General features: G+C 49.1%; 1 protein-coding gene across 1 annotated transcript in view; it reads right to left on the reverse strand.

The window, feature by feature from the left end:
• Positions 1 to 1,083: 1,083 nt before the first annotated feature.
• LOC140428237 (uncharacterized) overlaps positions 1,084 to 21,012 on the reverse strand; it is a 504,514-nt gene continuing 484,585 nt past the window's right edge. Inside the window, exon 13 of the mRNA XM_072514486.1 lies at positions 1,084 to 1,666. Coding sequence (XP_072370587.1) covers positions 1,586 to 1,666 — 81 coding nt within the window. The 3' untranslated portion in view covers positions 1,084 to 1,585. The remainder of the gene's footprint in view (positions 1,667 to 21,012) is intronic.

The following is a 21,012-nucleotide window of genomic DNA, read 5'->3' on the forward strand; positions in this document are numbered from 1 at the left end:
GTGCTGCGACGTGAATGGCGTCACGCTGCTGCTAACCCATTCCAGGCCGGAGAATTTGTGCCGTTTCGGGGGGACCGACGCCGGAGTGATTCACGTCGTTTTTGGCACTGGGTTCCGGCCATCGCGCCGATTCTCGGAGAATCCCACCCCAGGAGTCTTGTGTTGTAGCTTCAGCAAGTCGACACCTCATTTTTTGATATGCCTGATGTTGCTTTTGGCATGCTCTCCTGCACTCTTCATTGAACCTGGATTGATCCCCTGGCTTGGTGGCAATGGTAGAGTGCGGGACATGCTGGGCCATGAGGTAACTGATTGTGGTTGAATACTATTCTGCTGCTGCTGCTGATGGCCCACAGCGCCTCATAGATGCCCAATCTTGAGTTGCTAGATCCGTTCGAAGTCTATCCCATTTAGCACAGTGGTAGTGACACACAACACGATGGAGGGTATCCTCAATGTGAAGATGGGTCTTTGTCTCCACAAGGACTGTGCGGTGGTCACTTCTATCGATACTGTCATGGACAGATGAGGTCAAGTATGTTGGTTCCCTCACCACCTGCTGCAGTCCCAGTCTAGCAGCTATGTCCTTTAGGACCCAGCCAGTTCAGTTGCAGTGGTGCTACCGAGCCATTCCTGGTGGGGATTGAAGTCCCCCACCCAGAGCATATTTTTCGCCCTTGCCACTCAGTGCTTCCTCCAAGCGGTGTTCAACATGGAGGAGTGCTGATTCATCAGCTGACGGTGGCCGGTACATGGTAATCAGTAGGAGGTTTCCTTGCCCATATTTAAATTGAAGCCGAGACATCATGTTTGAGGATTCCCAGGGCAACTCCCTCCTGACTGTACACCACTGTGCCACCATCTCTGCTGGGTCTGTCCTGCCAGTGAGACGGGACATACACAAAAATGTTGATCGTGGTGTCTGGGACATTGTCTGTAAGGTATGATTCTGTGAGTATGACTATGTCAGGCTGTTGCTTAACTAGTCTGTGAGACAGGTCTCCCAACTTTATAAAGACGTGATGCCTTAAAGTGTTTATTTGTGAGTCTGACCAAGAAGGGAGTCTTGTGAGATAAAAAAAATAAAATTAAAAGGTTTATTAACAAGAAGAAAAGAAAACATAAGCATACAATATTACATTTACACAGTTAAAATTAGATTTTCTAAACATTCCCCCCAAAAGTGTTACTGGACTTCTTTCTGCTGAGATTAGCATGTTTCTTCTCAATTTCAGAATACAAAAATAAGGGGTAGCCAGGTTTCCCATAGGGATTTGGTTTGCTCTGCAATTCACATCAGTTGTGGTCATAACATTGATACATTACTATAATATATTGTACAGTAATACACTGAGGTTGACTGCAGTAATACATTGTACAATAACACATTGTGCGAAATACTTTAGTAATACGCTGTACAGTAACACACTGCAATACGGCACAGTAATATGCTACATGCTGGCACACTATGCAGTAATACACTACAGCCTATAGTCATCTCTCCGGTGCATTAATCTATGAAACATGATATTGGAGCTACAGTGTTTTTCTGCATCCAGTGATAGTTTGTGTCAGCAAGATCATCTCACATCGCCAGAGCTGGAAGTGATCCACAACTGCTGATTTTTTTAAGTCTGTTTGCTGCCGCAATCGCATAATAATTCTTCTATAAAACAACACAAATGGATTTTATTTAATAGAGCTAAAGAGAATGATTGTTCACATTAAACAGATAGTGTGGAGACACAAAATGTTGGGTTGTGAGAGAACAGGTGCGCCACCACATTTGTCCGTGTGCCAAAGTTTCTATTTGTTTGTAGAAGAATGTATGTCTGTGCGCATGTGTGTGTGTGAGAGAATATTTATGTGAATGTGTGTGTGAGAATGTGTGTGTGAGAGAATATGGGTGTGTGCTTGTGTGAGAATGTGTGCGTGAGAATGTGTGCGCGCGTGTGAGAATGTGTGTGCGCGTGTGAGAATGTGTGTGAGACTGTGTGAGCGCGTGTGAGAGAGTGTGTGTGAGAGAGAATGTGTGTGTGAGAGAGAATGAGTGTGTGAGAGAGAATGAGTGTGTGAGAGAGAATGAGTGTGTGAGAGAGAGAATGAGTGTGAGAGAGAGAATGAGTGTGTGAGAGAGAGTGTGTGTGAGAGAGAGTGTGTGTGAGAGAGAGTGTGTGTGAGAGAGAGAGTGTGAGAGAATGTGTGTGTGAGAGAATGTGTGTGTGAGAATGTGTGTGTGAGAATGTGTGTGTGTGAGAGAATGTGTGTGTGAGAGAGAATGTGTGTGTGAGAGTGTGTGGGTCTAAGAATGTGTTTGTGTGTGAGAATGTGTGTGTGTGTCACAATGTGTCTGAGAATGTGTGTCGGTGTATGTGTGTGTGTGAGAATGTGTGTGAGAATGTGTGTGTGTGTGTGAGAGAATGTGTGTGCGTGAGAAAGAATGTGTGTGAGAATGTGTGTGTGTGTGAATGTGTGTGTGTGTGAATGTGTGTGTGAGAATGTGAGTGAGAAGGTGCGTGTGTGTGAGAATGAGAGAGAGAATGTGTGCGTGAGAATGTGTGAGTGTCTGAGAATGTGTTTGTGTGTGTGAGAGAATGTGTGTGTGTGTGTGTCAGAATGTGTCTGAGAATGTGTGTCGGTGAGTGTGTGTGTCAGAATGTGTGTGAGAATGTGTGAGAGAACGTGTGTGTGAGAGAATGTGTGTGAGTGAGAGAATGTGTGTGTGAGAGAATGTGTGTGTGAGAGAATGTGTGTGTGAGAGAATGTGTGTGTGTGAGAGAATATGGGTGTGTGCTTGTGTGAGAATGTGTGAGAGAATGTGTGTCTGAGAATGTGTATGTGCTCGTGAGAATGTGTGTGTGTGAGAATGTGTGTGTGTGAGAGAGAATATGTGTGTGTGAGAATGTGTGTGTGTGTGAGAATGTGTGTGTGTGAGAGAATGTGTGTGTGTGAGAGAATGTGTGTGTGTTCGTGAGAATGTGTGTGTGTTCGTGAGAATGTGTGTGTGCTCGTGAGAATGTGTGTGTGCTCGTGAGAATGTGTGTGTGCTCGTGAGAATGTGTGTGTGCTCGTGAGAATGTGTGTGTGCTCGTGAGAATGTGTGTGTGCTCGTGAGAATGTGTGTGTGCTCGTGAGAATGTGTGTGTGTGCTCGTGAGAATGTGTGTGTGAGAATGTGTGTGTGTGAGAATGTGTGTGTGAGAGAATGTGTGTGTGTGAGAATTGCCTTGTCCAAAATGTGCCTTGTCCAATTGCCTTGTCCAAAATAAATACTCTACAAAAATACAATCCAACAAACAATAACATATACCAAATACCTATACATATACAATAACATCCCTGAGAGTCCGTCCGATTCCTCCCCGGGCTACAAGGGACGCAAAGGCCAACACGTCAGCCTCTCTCGCCTCCTGCACTCCCGGCTCTTCTGCAACCCCAAATATAGTCAACCCCCAGCTTGGTTTGACCCGGACCCCCACCACCTTCAAAAGCACCTTTGCCACCCCCCACCCAGAACCCCTGTAGTGCCGGGCATGACCAGAACATGTGGGTGTGATTCGCTGGGCCTCTCGAGCATCTCGCACACCTATCCTCTACTCCAAAAAATTTACTAAGCCGTGCTCCAGTCATATGCGCCCTGTGTAGCACCTTAAATTGTATCAGGCTTAGCCTGGCACACAAGGACGATGAGTTTACCCTATGTAGGGCATCAGCCCACAGCCCCTCCTCAATCTCCTCCCCCAGTTCTTCTTCCCATTTCCCTTTCAGCTCATCTACCATGATCTCCCCCTCGTCCCTCATCTCCCTGTATATGTCCACCACCTTACCGTCCCCCACCCATGTCTCTGAGATCACTCTATCCTGCACTTCCTGCGTCGGGAGCTGTGGGAATTCCCTCACCTGTTGCCTCGCATATACCGAAATGCATTCCCTTGGGGCAACCCATATTTCTCCATCAGCGCTCCCAGACTCGCAAACGTCCCATCTACAAATAGATCTCTTAATTGTACTACCCCAGCTCTTTGCCATGCTCCAAATCCCCCATCCATTCTCCCCGGAACGAACCCATGATTGTTTCTTATCGGGGACCGCACCGAAGCTCCCGTCCCTCCCCTATGCCGTCTCCACTGCCCCCAAATTTTCAATGTAGCCACCACCACCGGGCTTGTGGTGTATTTCTTTGGTGAGAACGGCAACGGCGCCGTCACCATTGCTTGCAGGCTAGTCCCCCTGCAGGACGCCCTCTCCAATCTCTTCCACGCCGCTCCCTCCCCTTCTCCCATCCACTTACACACCATTGAAACATTGGCGGCTCAGTAGTACTCACTTAGGCTCGGTAGTGCCAGCCCCCCCCTGTCCCTACTACACTGCAAGAATCCCCGCCTCACTCTCGGGGTCTTCCCAGCCCACACAACTCATAATGCTCTTCTCAATTCTTTTGAAAAAAGCCTTCGTGATCACCGGAATGCACTGGAACACAAAAAGGAATCTCGGGAGGACCACCATTTTAACTGCCTGCACCCTACCTGCCAATGACAGGGACACCATGTCCCATCTCTTGAAATCCTCCTCCATCTGTTCCACCAACCGTGTTAAATTAAGCCTATGTAACGTACCCCAATTCTTGGCTATCAGTATCCCCAGGTACCAGAAGTCCCTTGTTACCTTCCTCAACGGTAAATCCTCTATCTCTCTGCTCTGCTCCCCCGGATGCACCACAAATAACTCACTTTTCCCCATGTTCAGTTTATACCCTGAAAACTCTCCAAACATCCGCATTATCTCTGGCATCCCCTCCGCCGGGTCCGCCACATATAGCAACAAATCATCCGCATACAGAGATACCCGGTGTTCTTCTCCCCCCCTAAGTACTCCCCTCCACTTCCTGGAACCCCTCAGTGCTATGGCCAGGGGTTCAATCACCAATGCAAACAATAACGGGGACAGAGGACATCCCTGCCTCGTCCCTCTATTGAGCCGAAAATAGTCAGACCCCCGTCCATTCGTGACCACGCTCGCCATCGGGGCCCTATACAGCAACTGTACCCACCTGATATACCCGTCCCCAAAGCCAAATCTCCTCAGCACCTCCCACAAATAATCCCACTCCACTCTATCAAATGCTTTCTCGGCATCCATCGCCACCACTATCTCCGCTTTCCCCACTGGTGGGGGCATCATCATTATCCCTAGCAGCCTCCGTATATTTGTATTTAGCTGTCTCCCCTTCACAAACCCAGTTTGGTCCTCATGGACCACCCCCGGGACACGATCCTCTATCCTCATTGCCATTACCTTGGCCAGAATCTTAGCATCCACATTCAGGAGGGAAATGGGCCTGTATGACCCGCATTGCAGCGGGTCTTTTTCCTTCTTTAGGAGGAGCGATATCGTTGCCTCTGACATAGTCGGGGGCAGCTGCCCCCTTTCCCTCGCCTCATTAAAGGTTCTCATCAGTAGCGGGGCCAGCAAGTCCAAATATTTCTTATAGAATTCAACTGGGAATCCGTCTGGTCCCGGGGCCTTCCCCGCCTGCATGCTTCCAATCCCTTTCACTACTTCCTCCGTCTCAAGCTGTGCTCCCAGCCCCACTCTCTCCTGCTCCTCCACCTTAGGAAATTCCAGCTGATCCAGAAAGCACATCATTCTCTCCTTCCCGTCAGGGGGCAGCGCTTCATATAATCTTTCATAAAATGCCTTGAACACTCCATTCACTCTCTCCGCTCCCCGCTCCATCTCTCCCGCCTCATCTCTCACCCCCCCTATCTCCCTCGCTGCTCCCCTTTTCCTCAGTTGGTGGGCCAGCAACCTGCTCGCCTTCTCCCCATATTCGTACTGTACACCCTGTGCCTTCCTCCATTGTGCCTCTGCATTACCCGTCGTCAACAAGTCAAATTCTACATGTAGCCTTTGCCTTTCCCTGTACAGTCCCTCCTCCGGTGCCTCCGCATATTGTCTGTCCACCCTCAGAAGTTCTATCAACAACCGCTCCCTTTCCCTACCCTCCTGCTTTCCTTTATGTGCCCCAATAGATATCAGCTCCCCTCTAACCACTGCCTTCAGTGCCTCCCAGACCACTCCCACCTGTACCTCCCCATTATCATTAAGTTCCAAGTACCTTTCAATACACCCCCTCACCCTTAAACACCCCCCCTCATCTGCCAATAATCCCATGTCCATTCTCCAGGGTGGAAGCTGTTGTTTTTCTTCCCCTATCTCCAGGTCCACCCAGTGTGGAGCATGATCCGAGATGGCTATAGCCGTGTACTCTGTCCCCGTCACCTTTGGGATCAGTGCCCTTCCCAAAACAAAAAAATCTATTCGTGAAAATACTTTATGTACATAGGAGAAAAACGAAAACTCCTTACTCCTAGGTCTACTAAATCTCCAGGGATCTACTCCTCCCATCTGCACCATAAAATCCTTAAGCACCCTAGCTGCAGCCGGCCTCCTTCCGGTCCTGGACCTCAATCTGTCCAGCCCTGGGTCCAGCACCGTATTAAAGTCTCCACCCATTACCAACTTCCCCACTTCTAGGTCCGGGTTTCGTCCTAACATACGCCTCATAAAATTGGCATCATCCCAGTTCGGGGCATACACGTTCACTAATACCACCGCCTCCCCTTGCAGTTTGCCACTCACCATCACGTATCTGCCCCCACTATCCGCCACTATAGTCTTTGCCTCAAACATTACCCGCTTCCCCACTAGTATGGCCACCCCCCTGTTTTTTGCATCTAGCCCCGAATGAAATACCTGCCCCACCCATCCTTTGCGAAGTCTAACCTGGTCTATCAGCTTCAGATGCGTCTCCTGAAGCATAACCACATCTGCCTTAAGTTTCTTTAGGTGTGCGAGTACCCGTGCCCTCTTTATCGGCCCGTTCAGCCCTCACGTTCCACGTGATCAGCCGGGTTGGGGGGCTCTTTACCCCCCCCCCTGACGACTAGCCATTTCCTTTTTCAATCCAGCTCCTCCCCCGGTTCCCACGTAGCTGTATCCCCCCCAGGCGGCGCCCCCCTGCCCCGACACGCCCCCTCCCATACCAGCTCCCCCTTCTCCCCAGCAGCAGCAACCCAGTTAACCGCCCCCCCCGCTAGATCCCAAGCTAGCATAATTGCACCCCCCATGTTACTCCCAGAAGTCAGCAAACTCTGGCCGCCCTCTGCTTCCCCCAGTGACCTCGGCTCACACTGTGCGAGGCCTCCTCCTTCCTGCTTCCTTGTTCCCGCCATGATTACCATAGCGCGGGAACAAAGCCCGCGCTTCCCCTTTTGGCCCCGCCCCCAATGGCCAGCGCCCTCAGCTCCTTATCCTCCCTCACCCCCTCCCCCACGACATGGGGAAGAGAGAGAAGTTACAGGGTCGCAGGTTTAACAACTTGGGAAGTCATCTCTTCCCCCGTTCATCCCACAAATTCACCCCCCCACTTTTGTCCCAAACGTTCTTTTTCTGGCCTGCTCACTCCAGCTTCTCCTCGACAATAAATGTCCACGCCTCGTCTGCCGTTTCGAAGTAGTGGTGTTTCCCTAGATGTGTGACCCACAGTCTTGCCGGTTGCAGCATTCCGAATTTGACCTTCCTTTTATGCAACACCGCCTTGGCCCGATTAAAGCTTGCCCTCCTTCTCGCCACCTCCGCACTCCAATCTTGATATACGCGAATCACCGCATTCTCCCACCTACTGTTCCGAGTTTTCTTTGCCCATCTGAGGACCATCTCTCTGTCCTTGTATCAGAGAAATCTCAACTATTGCTCGAGGAATTTCTCCAGCCCTCGGTCTTCACGCCATAACTCGATAGGCTCCCTCCACCTCCAGCGGACCCGTCGGGGCCTCCGATCCCATTAACGAATGCAGCATTGTGCTCATATATGCCCCGACGTCCGCCCCTTCTACACCTTCGGGAAGGCCAAGAATCCTTAAGTTCTTCCTCCTCGCATTATTCTCCAGCACCTCCAGCCTTTCCACACACCTTTTGTGTTGTGCCTCATGCATCTGTCTTCACCACCAGGCCCTGTATGTCGCCCTCATTCTCAGCAGCCTTTGCCTTCACGACCCGAAGCTCCTGTTCCTGGGTCTTTTGCTCCTCCTTTAGCCCCTCAAATCGCTTGTAATATCGGGGCCAACAGCTCCTTCTTCATCTCCTTTTTGAGTTCATCTACACAACGCCGCAGGAACTCTTGTTGGTCAGGGCCCCATATTAAACTGCCTCCTTCCGACGCCATCTTGCTTTGTGCCTGCCTTCTTGGCCGCTGCTCTTGAGGATCCACCGCAATCCGGCTACTTTCCTCTCTTTTTTCCATCCGTGTCCAGGGGGGATTCCCTTCTGGATTACCGCACAGTGTTATTTGTCGTTAAAATTGCCGAGGGGGCTCCTATTAAGAGCCCAAAAGTCCGTTCCACCGGGAGCTGCCGAAACGTGCGACTTAGCTGGTCATCGCCGCACCCGGAAGTCCTCCTGCAGAATGTTTGAGGTGAGGGATGCAGTTAGTGTCCCTGCTGATTTTACCTGCAGGAAGTGCAGCCATCTCCAGCTCCTCCAAGACCGAGTTAGGGAACTGGAGCTGGAGTTGGATGAACTTCGGATCATTCGGGAGGCAGAGCGGGTCATAGATAGCAGCTTCAGGGAATTAGTTACACCAAAGATTGGAGATAGATGGGTAACTGTAAGAGGGACTGGGAAGAAGCAGTCAGTGCAGGGATCCCCTGCGGTCGTTCCCCTGAGAAACAAGTATACCGCTTTGGATACTTGTGGGGGGGGGGGGGGACTTACCAGGGGTAAGCCATGGGGTACGGGCCTCTGGCACGGAGTCTGTCCCTGTTGCTCAGAAGGGAAGGGGGGAGAGGAGCAGAGCATTAGTAATTGGGGATTCGATAGTCAGGGGCACAGATAGGAGATTGTGGGAGCGAGAGAGACTCACGTTTGGTATGTTGCCTCCCAGGTGCAAGGGTGCGTGATGTCTCGGATCGTGTTTTCCGGGTCCTTAAGGGGGAGGGGGAGCAGCCCCAAGTCGTGGTCCACATTGGCACTAACGACATAGGTAGGAAAGGGGACAAGGATGTCAGGCAGGCTTTCAGGGAGCTAGGATGGAAGCTCAGAACGAGAACAAACAGAGTTGTTATCTCTGGGTTGTTGCCCGTGCCACGTGATAATGAGATGAGGAATAGGGAGAGAGAGCAATTAAACACGTGACTACAGGGATGGTGCAGGCGGGAGGGATTCAGATTTCTGGATAACTGGGGCTCTTTCATGGGAAGGTGGGACCTCTACAGACAGGATGGTCTACATCTGAACCTGACGGGCACAAATATCCTGGGGGGGGGGGGGGGGGGGGGGGAGATTTGTTAGTGCTCTTTGGGGGGGTTTAAACTAATGCAGCAGGGGCATGGGAACCTGGATTGTAGTTTTAGGGTACGGGAGATTGAGAGTATAGAGGTCAGGAGCACAGATTTGACTTCGCAGGAGGGGGCCAGTGTTCAGGTAGGTGGTTTGGAGTGTGTCTACTTCAATGCCAGGAGTATACGAAATAAGGTAGGGGAACTGGCAGCATGGGTTGGTACCTGGGACTTCGATGTTGTGGCCATTTCGGAGACATGGATAGAGCAGGGACAGGAATGGTTGTTGCAGGTTCCGGGGTTTAGGTGTTTTAGTAAGCTCAGAGAAGGAGGCAAAAGAGGGGGAGGTGTGGCGCTACTAGTCAAGAACAGTATTACGGTGGCGGAGAGGATGCTAGATGGGGACTCTTCTTCCGAGGTAGTATGGGCTGAGGTTAGAAACAGGAAAGGAGAGGTCACCCTGTTGGGAGTTTTCTATAGGCCTCCTAATAGTTCTAGGGATGTAGAGGAAAGGATGGCGAAGATGATTCTGGATATGAGCGAGAGTAATAGGGTAGTTATTATGGGAGACTTGAACTTTCCAAATATTGACTGGAAAAGATATAGTTCGAGTACATTAGATGGGTCGTTTTTTGTACAATGTGTGCAGGAGGGTTTCCTGACACAATATGTTGACAGGCCACCAAGAGGCGAGGCCGCTTTGGATTTGGTTTTGGGTAATGAACCAGGCCAGGTGTTAGATTTGGAGGTAGGTGAGCACTTTGGGGACAGTGACCACAATTCGGTGACATTTACGTTAGTGATGGAAAGGGATAACTATACCCCGCAGGGCAAGAGTTATAGCTGGGGGAACGGCAATTATGATGCCATTAAACATGACTTGGGAGGGGTAGGTTGGAGAAGTAGGCTGCAAGTGTTGGGCACACTGGATATGTGGAGCTTGTTCAAGGAACAGCTACTGCGTGTTCTTGATAAGTACGTACCCGTCAGGCAGGGAGGAAGGCGTTGAGCGAGAGAACCGTGGTTTACCAAAGAAGTGGAATCTCTTGTTAAGAAGAAGAAGGAGGCCTATGTGAAGCTGAGGTGTGAAGTTTCAGTTGGGGCGCTTGATAGTTACAAGGTAGCGAGGAAGGATCTAAAGAGAGAGCTAAGGAGGGGACAGGAGAAGTATTTGGCAGGTAGGATCAAGGAAAACCCAAAAGCTTTCTATAGGTATGTCAGGAATAAAAGAATGACTAGGGTAAGAGTAGGGCCAGTCAAGGACAGGGATGGGAAGTTGTGTGTGGAGTCTGAAGAGATAGGCGAGATACTAAATGAATATTTTTCGTCAGTATTCATTCAGGAAAAAGATAATGTTGTGGAGGAGAATGCTGAGACCCAGGCTATTAGAATAGATGGCATTGAGGTACGTAGGGAAGAGGTGTTGGCAATTCTGGACAGGCTGAAAATAGATAAGTCCCCGGGGCCTGATGGGATTTATCCTAGGATTCTCTGGGAAGCCAGGGAAGAGATTGCTGAGCCTTTGGCTTTGATTTTTATGTCATCATTGGCTACAGGAATAGTGCCAGAGGACTGGAGGATAGCAAATGTGGTCCCTTTGTTCAAGATGGGGAGTAGAGGAAACCCCGGCAACTATAGACCGGTGAGCCTCACGTCTGTTGTGGGTAAAGTCTTGGAGGGGATTATAAGAGACAAGATTTATAATCATCTAGATCGGAATAATATGATTAGGGATAGTCAGCATGGCTTTGTGAAGGGTAGGTCATGCCTCACAAACCTTATCGATTTCTTTGAGAAGGTGACTGAACAGGTAGACGAGGGTAGAGCAGTTGATGTGGTGTATATGGATTTCAGTAAAGCGTTTGATAAGGTTCCCCACGGTAGGCTTTTGCAGAAAATACGGAGGCTGGGGATTGAGGGAGATTTAGAGATGTGGATCAGAAATTGGCTAGCTGAAAGAAGACAGAGGGTGGTGGTTGATGGGAAATGTTCAGAATGGAGTTCAGTTACAAGTGGCGTACCACAAGGATCTGTTCTGGGGCCGTTGCGGTTTGTCATTTTTATAAATGACCCAGAGGAGGGCGCAGAAGGGTGGGTGAGTAAAGTTGCAGACGACACTAAAGTCGGTGGTGTTGTCGACAGTGCGGAAGGATGTTGCAGGTTGCAGAGGGACATAGATAAGCTGCAGAGCTGGGCTGAGAGGTGACAAATGGAGTTTAATGTAGAGAAGTGTGAGGTGATTCACTTTGGAAGGAATAACAGGAATGCAGAATATTTGGCTAATGGTAAAATTCTTGGAAGTGTGGATGAGCAGAGGGATCTTGGTGTCCATGTACATAGATCCCTGAAAGTTGCCACCCAGGTTGATAGGGTTGTGAAGAAGGCCTATGGTGTGTTGGCCTTTATTGGTAGAGGGATTGAGTTCTGGAGTCATGAGGTCATGTTGCAGCTGTACAAAACTCTGGTACGGCCGCATTTGGAGTATTGCGTACAGTTCTGGTCACCTCATTATAGGAAGGACGTGGAATCTTTGGAACGGGTGCAGAGGAGATTTATCAGGATGTTGCCTGGTATGGAGGGAAAATCTTATGAGGAAAGGCTGATGGACTTGAGGTTGTTTTCGTTGGAGAGAAGAAGGTTAAGAGGAGACTTAATAGAGGCATACAAAATGATCAGGTGGTTAGATACGGTGGACAGTGAGAGCCTTCTCCCGCGGATGGAAATGGCTGGCACGAGGGGACATAGCCTTAAACTGAGGGGTAATAGATATAGGACAGAGGTCAGAGGTAGGTTATTTACGCAAAGAGTGGTGAGGCCGTGGAATGCCCTACCTGCAATAGTAGTGAACTCGCCAACATTGAGGGCATTTAAAAGTTTATTGGATAAGCATATGGATGATAATGGCATAGTGTAGGTTAGATGGCTTTTGTTTCGGTGCAACATCGTGGGCCGAAGGGCCTGTACTGCGCTGTATCGTTCTATGTTCTATGTAACAGAGGCAGGACAGAGAGCTTGCGCAAATTACAACCCCTCAGACGAGGTCCACAATGAGAAATTGGGTTTGAAAAGGTTGTCCCGCCCTTGGGAACAGTCCGTTCAAGGTAAATCAGCTGATGGTAGAGCAGAGGAAGAGCAGGCAGATGCGAACATGCATCCAGTTAGGACGCACCAGAACCCCGTATGGGTAAATGAGGGAAGAAACAGCCCAAAGCAAACCAAATCCCAGGTGTGTTATAATTGCGGCCAATTAGGACACTATGCATGAGAATGCAATGCACCCCAGAAACAGCAGAGAAATCAGCAGACTGGCACCCTAAATAAGAATAGTGCAAACCCAATTCACACTGTTAGCGCCCGTTCTGATAACGCAGATATGAACGGCACTGACTGACGGTGTTCGGGCTCCCCAACTTGGGTCTGCAACACCCTTTGGGACAAGTCCAGTAGACTGGTAGTGACAGGCACAGTCCGGGGACACTCCGTAGAATTTCTTTGGGACACAGGAGGGCCCTGCACCACGCTCAATTCCTCCACGATGTTTCAGCGAGACACATGGCCCACCACGGACACCATCACACTCAGCAGTTTCACAGGGCATTTACAGCAGGGACACATTACATCCCCTGCAGCAATCCAGATAGGGAACATTAAGACTAAACACCCCGTAGTTCTGGTCGATCTACCCCAGACAGCCGAACACATTTTAGATATGATTTTATGAGCTCCCACAATCTATCATTCGATCCATTAAACAAATGTGTGTGGAGAATGGCAAAGGCTGCATGAGCCCCCACCTCGCTCACAGTTGGAGACTATGTAAACAGAATCAGCGCAGTAGGAGACTTCTGGTTCGAGCCTCGAGCCATTAGTCAGAATAAAGAAGTTATTGAAGTCCTGCAGCAACACGAAGCAGCATTTGCACAGCACAAGCACGACTGTGGCAAGATCGCTGGCTTGGTGCACATTACAGGTCCTGACCCCAGACCCCCAAAGCAGTATGGTTTTCCCCATGAAGCAGAGGGAGAAATCTCAAAAGTGATTCAGAGTCTGCTTGACCAAGGCGTACTCCATTCAAGTAGTCTCAACAAACAATGCCCCAATTTGGCCCGTCAGGAAACCCGATGGATCATGGCGACTGACCATTGATTATCGGGAACTAAACAAAGTAACCCCAGTAGCAGCCCCCACCGTAGCCACGAGTCATGAGACCATGCTCAACCAGGGACTACAGTCAAATTTTTTTTCGGTTTTGGACATTAGCAATGGCTTTTGGTCCATTCCATTGGATAAAGCGTGCCAATATAAATTTGCTTTCACCTTCCAGGGACAGCAATATACATGGACGTGCCTTCCAAAATTCCCCCTCCATTTTCCACCGACAGCTGGCAAATGGTTCAGCAAAACTTTCCCGACCCGATTGTCTGGTCCAGTACGTAGACGATCTGCTTTTACAGACGGACACAAAGGGAGAGCACATTTCGCTTCTCGCCGAACTATTAGGACTCCTTCAACAAATTGGCTGTAAAGTGAACCCCAAAAAGGCCCAGATTTTACGGGAAAAAGTGATTTACTTAGGAACAGTAATCACACATGGCAAACTCAAGATCGGGCAGAAACAAATCGACTCGATCATCAAATTACCCCTGCCCCATAATGTCACAGCCCTCCGGTCATTTCTAATACTGGTTGGCTACTGTAGAAACCACATCGACGGTTTCGCCACAAAGGCAGCGCCCCTATCCGAACTTCTCAAGAAGCAGGCACCTTGGGAATGGCTTCCACAGCACACGGATGCCTTGGATGGTTTAAAACGAGCCCTCAGCACAGCGCCTGCATTACAGGTCCCAGATCCACTCTCCCCATACGCAATTGAAGTTGCAACCACCGACCGAACCCTTTCGGCCGTGCTCCTCCAAGAACGCCATGACCGAGTAGGCCCCGTGGCATACGCCTCACGAGTATTAGATCCAGTCGAGCAAGGATTTTCTACCTGCGAAAGGCACCTGCTCGCAATTTTTTGGACAGTACAATACTTTGCCTACATTACAGGATCAACCCCATCACCATTTTACCTGAGCACCCCCCAACACAACTCCTACTTGATGGTAGACTTAAGGATGGCACAGTCAGCCAGATTCGCGCAGCCCATTGGACCCTTCTCTTACAGGGACGGGACATTACAGTAAAGAGGACAAAGACACACACTTTCCTCGCAGATAATTTACACTATGCAGGTACCCCACATGAGTGTGAAATGATATCCACTGGACACAATACAGGACCCTTTGTACCAAAGTCAGCTCCCCCGAAACCAGGTACTACACCCAGAGACACCAGCCCACAGACATATGCACGCCCCTTAGGATCTATGTGGATGGCTCCTCCACAGTTTTAAACGGAAAAAGGATTACCGGTTGCGGTATATATGTAGATGACGCGCAGGGACGCGCCCTAGAAGAAATATCGTTGAAATTGCCAGGACATTTAGGCTCACAGGCAGCAGAATTAGCAGCCGTAGCTTATATTGTAGAGCACCCCGACTCGTTCTCGACCCCAGCCAACATATATTCTGACAGTTTATATGTCTGTAACAGTTTGACCGAATTCCTACCCCTGTGGGAATCGAGAGGATTCATTTCCGCAGATGGAAAACCTCTACCCTCAGCCCCATTACTCCAGCATATCCTAAAGACAGCAAGAGATCGGAAATATGGCATTATTAAAGTTTGTAGCCACCATTGTTCTCCCCCCCCCCCCCGGTAACGTTAAGGCAGGCGCCCTAGCAAAGGCAGGTTCGAGACACGGTCACCTTTGGAACCCCCCCCCCCCCCCCACCTGAGTGCCCCAGTACACGCGGTTCAGGTCTCACAGACCAACATTCAAGATTTAGCAAAGGCCCAAAAAGACGCACAGCTCAGGGAAGTTTTAAAAGGCAACTTCCCAGCCCCCTACGATAAGTACAAAAATGCGTTGACAACACATGACGGTGTTATTTTAAAAGATGGAATTTATGTAGTCCCCAGCCAGGACAGGAATCAGATTATTTGTCAATTCCATGACAACCATGGACATCAAGGCATAGAAGCGACCCTCGCCCACCTCAGACCTCTCTGCTGGTGGCCCGATTTAAAAGACAATGTGACACATTACATTGAGAACTGCTTAATCTGTGCCCAGAACAATCCAGACAGATATGCAAGAAAAGGTTAGCTTAGCCACACCCGCCCTGTTAATGGCCCCTGGACGAACTTGCAAATTGATTATATAGGACCCCTACCCCCTGCAGGAATGGTTTTAAATATGTGTTGGTGGTCATCGACACCTTCACAAAATGGGTGGAAGTCTTTCCATCCAGAACAAACATAGTTAAAACGACAGCCAAAATCCTCACTCAGCACATCTTTACAAGATGGGGACTTGCACGCAGCATAGAGTCCGACCAAGGCTCCCATTTTACAGGACGAGTGATGAAAAACGTCCTTACAATTTTCGGAATCAAACAAAAATTCCACATTGCGTACCACCCCCAGTCAAGCGGCATAGTAGAAAGAATGAACAGGACTTTAAAAGTGACCCTAAGAAAAATGGTGCAACAACACAACAGCACCTGGGACACACCCCTTTGCACTGATGTTCATAAGAAACACGGTATCCACGTCAACAGGACACCCCCCCCATACACTCATGACCGGACGCCCCATGAACGGGACAGAGTATTTGTTAGGACTGGATTTGGCCGGCCCCACAGTCACCGCCCTCACGCATGAGAAAGCAGTTCAACAGATTTTAGAGAATGTGAAAGCAGCCCAGCTTGCAGCAGCTGTTAGGCTTGGGACACGCAAAAAGCAAATAAAAGTTTGCTTTGATAAGACAGTACACACAACAGAGTTTGTAGTAGTGCAGCAAGTCATGCTATCCCTACACAACCCCAGTTCATTCCTTTCCCGCAAATATGCCGGACCGTACTCCATCTCTGATGAAGTCAGCCCCTCTGTATACAAAATCACCTATCCTAATGGCAAGTCTGCGTGGTTCCACATCAACCAGCTTAAGGCTTACGGCTCGCAGAACAACTATTCACACCACATCTCGCTTGCAGCAGCAGATGAACATGCCCCACCCACGAATGACCTATTCCTACCCTCCCCCAACCAGTCCAGCACATCCTCAGACATGACTACGACTCCACCCGTAGATAGCCTGGGTCACATTGCCAGTCGATTTCGGCGGGAGAACAGCTGGTTTGTCAATTTCAGCGGGGGCAGTGCGGAAGTGATTGCTGGGAGGTAAGTCTGTGCTTTAAAAACACTTACCTGGTCCCGTTTTCGGTCCCTCTTTTCTGTTTTTTAAAAATATTTTAGTATTTAAGGCGGGAACAGGAAGTTCGACCCGCGGACCTCTGGGAAGACCCTCACCAATAAATTCTGGTGGAGAGGAAACCCGAGACACTACACGTGTAGTGTCTCCCACCCGCCTTCCTCCTCTAACCTAATAAGTGAGGCAAGTACCATATTTTATTATTAACACTAAGAAGGTAAGTAAGTGATTTTTACGCATTTTTACTTTTGTACCTTTTTCAAATTGTGTGTGTGTCGGGGGGGAAACTGAAGTGAAATCACAGAAAAGCTGTGGCCTGAGTGGCTGGTTGGGATTCGACACTAAATTAAAAAAACTGAGCATTGGTAACTAATTAAACATAATTACTTAATTATAATTTAGAGGGACATCTAAGCCAGAGATCGGAGAGTACTATATTTAGCTTTCGCATTTCTATTAGAAATCTAGTGCTAGGAAACAGATAGTCAACAGTAACTTTGAAATTAAAAAAAATATATATTCAAATAAAAAAATTTACATTTTAATTTTAATTAATTGACGCAATGTCAGTTAGAGGGGTGCTGTGCTCTGACTGTGAGATGTGGCAGGTCCGGGAGGCTTCCAGCGTCCCGGATGGCTTCATCTGCAGAAAGTGCACCCAACTGGTGCTCCTCACAGACCGCATGGTTCGGTTGGAGCGGCAATTGGATGCACTTAGGAGCATGCAGGTGGCGGAAAGCGTCATAGATCGCAGTTATGTAGATGTGGTCACACCCAAGGTGCAGGCAGAGAAATGGGTGACCACCAGAAAGGGCAGGCAGTCAGTGCAGAAATCCCCTGTGGTTGTCCCCCTCTCGAACAGATATACCCCTTTGGATACTGTCGGGGGGGATAGCCTATCGGGGAAAACAGCAGCAGCCAGAGCAGTGGCACCACGGCTGGCTCTGATGTTCAGAAGGGAGGGTCAAAGCGCAGAAGAGTAATAGTAATAGGAGACTCTATAGTCACGGGCACAGATAGGCGCTTCTGTGGACGTGAAAGAGACTCCAGGATGGTATGTTGCCTCCCTGGTGCAAGGGTCCAGGATGTCTCCGAACGGGTAGAGGGCATCCTGAAGGGGGAGGGCAAACAGGCAGAGGTCGTTGTACATATTGGTACTAACGACATAGGCAGGAAGGGGCATGAGGTCCTGCAGCAGGAGTTCAGGGAGCTAGGCAGAAAGTTAAAAGACAGGACCTCGAGGGTTGTAATCTCGGGATTACTCCCTGTGCCACGTGCCAGTGAGGCTAGAAATAGGAAGATAGAGCAGCTAAACAGCTGGTGTAGGAGGGAGGGTTTCCATTATCTGGACCACTGGGAGCTCTTCTGGGGCAGGTGTGACCTGTATAAGAAGGGCGGGTTGCATCTAAACCGGAGAGGCATAAGTATCCTGGCCGCGAAGTTTGCTAGTGTCACACGGGAGGGTTTAAACTAGTATGGCAGGGGGGTGGGCACGGGAGCAATAGGTCAGAACGTGAGAGCATTGAGGGAGAACAAGGGAATAGGGACAGTGTGGCTCTGAGGCAGAGCAGACCGGGAGAAGTTGCTGAACACAGCGGGTCTGGTGGCCTGAAGTGCGTATGTTTTAATGCAAGAAGTATTACGGGTAAGGCAGATGAACTTAGAGCTTGGATTAGTACTTGGAACTATGATATTGTTGCCATTACAGAGACCTGGTTGAGGGAAGGGCAGGATTGGCAGCTAAACGTTCCAGGATTTAGATGTTTCAGGCGGGATAGAGGGGGATGTAAAAGGGGAGGCGGAGTTGCGCTACTGGTTCGGGAGAATATCACAGCTGTACTGCGAGAGGACACCTCAGAGGGCAGTGAGGCTATATGGGTTGAGATCAGGAATAAGAAGGGTGCAGTCACAATGTTGGGGGTTTACTACAGGCCTCCCAACAGCCAGCGGGAGATAGAGGAGCAGATAGGTAGACAGATTTTGGAAAAGAGTAAAAACAACAGGGTTGTGGTGATGGGAGACTTCAACTTCCCCAATATTGACTGGGACTCACTTAGTGCCAGGGGCTTAGACGGGGCGGAGTTTGTAAGGAGCATCCAGGAGGGCTTCTTAAAACAATATGTAGACAGTCCAACTAGGGAAGAGGCGGTACTGGACCTGGTATTGGGGAATGAGCCCGGCCAGGTGGTAGATGTTTCAGTAGGGGAGCATTTCGGTAACAGTGACCACAATTCAGTAAGTTTTAGAGTACTGGTGGACAAGGATAAGACTGGTCCTAGGATGAATGTGCTAAATTGGGGGAAGGCTAATTATAACAATATTAGGCGGGAACTGAAGAACATAGATTGGGGGCGGATGTTTGAGGGCAAATCAACATCTGACATGTGGGAGGCTTTCAAGTGGCAGTTGAAAGCAATTCAGGACCGGCACGTTCCTGTGAGGAAAAATGATAAATACGGCAATTTTCGGGAACCTTGGATGACGAGAGATATTGTAGGCCTCGTCAAAAAGAAAAAGGAGGCATTTATCAGGGCTAAAAGGCTGGGAACGAAGCCTGCGTGGAATATAAGGAAAGTAGGAAGGAATTTAAGCAAGGACTCAGGAGGGCTAGAAGGGGTCACGAAAAGTCATTGGCAAATAGGGTTAAGGAAAATCCCAAGGCTTTTTACATGTACATAAAAAGCAAAAGGGTAGCCAGGGAAAGGGTTGGCCCACTGAAGGATAGGCAAGGGAATCTATGTGTGGAGCCAGAGGAAATGGGCGAGGTACTAAATGAATACTTTGCATCAGTATTCACCAAAGAGAAGGAATTGGTAGATGTTGAGTCTGGAGAAGGGTGTGTAGATAGCCTGGGTCACATTGAGATCCAAAAAGAAGAGGTGTTGGGTGTCTTAAAAAATATTAAGGTAGATAAGTCCCCAGGGCCTGATGGGATCTACCCCAGAATACTGAAGGAGGCTGGAGAGGAAATTGCTGAGGCCTTGACGGAAATCTTTGGATCCTCACTGACTTCGGGGGATGTCCCGGAGGACTGGAGAATAGCCAATGTTGTTCCTCGGTTTAAGAAGGGTAGCAAGGATAATCCCGGGAACTACAGGCCGGTGAGCCTTACTTCAGTGGTAGGGAAATTACTGGAGAGAATTCTTCGAGACAGGATCTACTCCCATTTGGAAGCAAATGGACGTATTAGAGAGAGACAGCACGGTTTTGTGAAGGGGAGGTCGTGTCTCACTAACTTGATAGAGTTTTGAGGAGGTCACTAAGATGATTGATGCAGGTAGGGCAGTGGATGTTGTCTATATGGACTTCAGTAAGGCCTTTGACAAGGTCCCTCATGGTAGGCTAGTACAAAAGGTGAAGTCACACGGGATCAGGGGTGAGCTGGCAAGGTGGATACAGAACTGGCTAGGCCATAGAAGGCAGAGAGTAGCAATGGAAGGATGCTTTTCTAATTGGAGGGCTGTGACCAGTGGTGTTCCACAGGGATCAGTGCTGGGGCCTTTGCTCTTTGTAGTATATATAAATGATTGAGGAAAATGTAACTGGTCTGATTAGTAAGTTTGCAGACGACACAAAGGTTGGTGGAATTGCGGATAGCGATGAGGACTGTCGGAGGATACAGCAGGATTTAGATTGTTTGGAGACTTGGGCGGAGAGATGGCAGATGGAGTTTAATCCGGACAAATGTGAGGTAATGCATTTTGGAAGGTCGAATGCAGGTAGGGAATATACGGCGAATGGCAGGACCCTCAAGAGTATTGAAAGTCAGAGAGATCTAAGTGTACAGGTGCACAGGTCATTGAAAGGGGCAACACAGGTGGAGAAGGTAGTCAAGAAGGCATACGGCATGCTTGCCTTCATTGGCCGGGGCATTGAGTATAAGAATTGGCAAGTCATGTTGCAGCTGTATAGAACCTTAGTTAGGCCACACTTGGAGTATAGTGTTCAATTCTGGTCGCCACACTACCAGAAGGATGTGGAGGTTTTAGAGAGGGTGCAGAAGAGATTTACCAGAATGTTGCCTGGTATGGAGGGCATTAGCTGGAACAAAGGAGGTTGAGGGGTGACCTGATAGAGGTATACAAAATTATGAGGGGCATAGACAGAGTGGATAGTCAGAGGCTTTTCCCCAGGGTAGAGGGGTCAATTACTAGGGGGCATAGGTTTAAAGGTGAGAGGGGCAAGTTTTAGAGTAGATGTACGAGGCAAGTTTTTTACGCAGAGGGTAGTTAGTTGCCTGGAACTCGCTACCGGAGGAGGTGGTGGAAGCAGGGACGATAGTGACATTCAAGGGGCATCTTGACAAATATATGAATAGGATGGGAATAGAAGGATACGGACCCGGGAAGTGTAGAAGAT

This window comes from Scyliorhinus torazame, chromosome 8, assembly GCF_047496885.1.
Source record: "Scyliorhinus torazame isolate Kashiwa2021f chromosome 8, sScyTor2.1, whole genome shotgun sequence".
Lineage (NCBI taxonomy): Eukaryota > Metazoa > Chordata > Chondrichthyes > Carcharhiniformes > Scyliorhinidae > Scyliorhinus > Scyliorhinus torazame.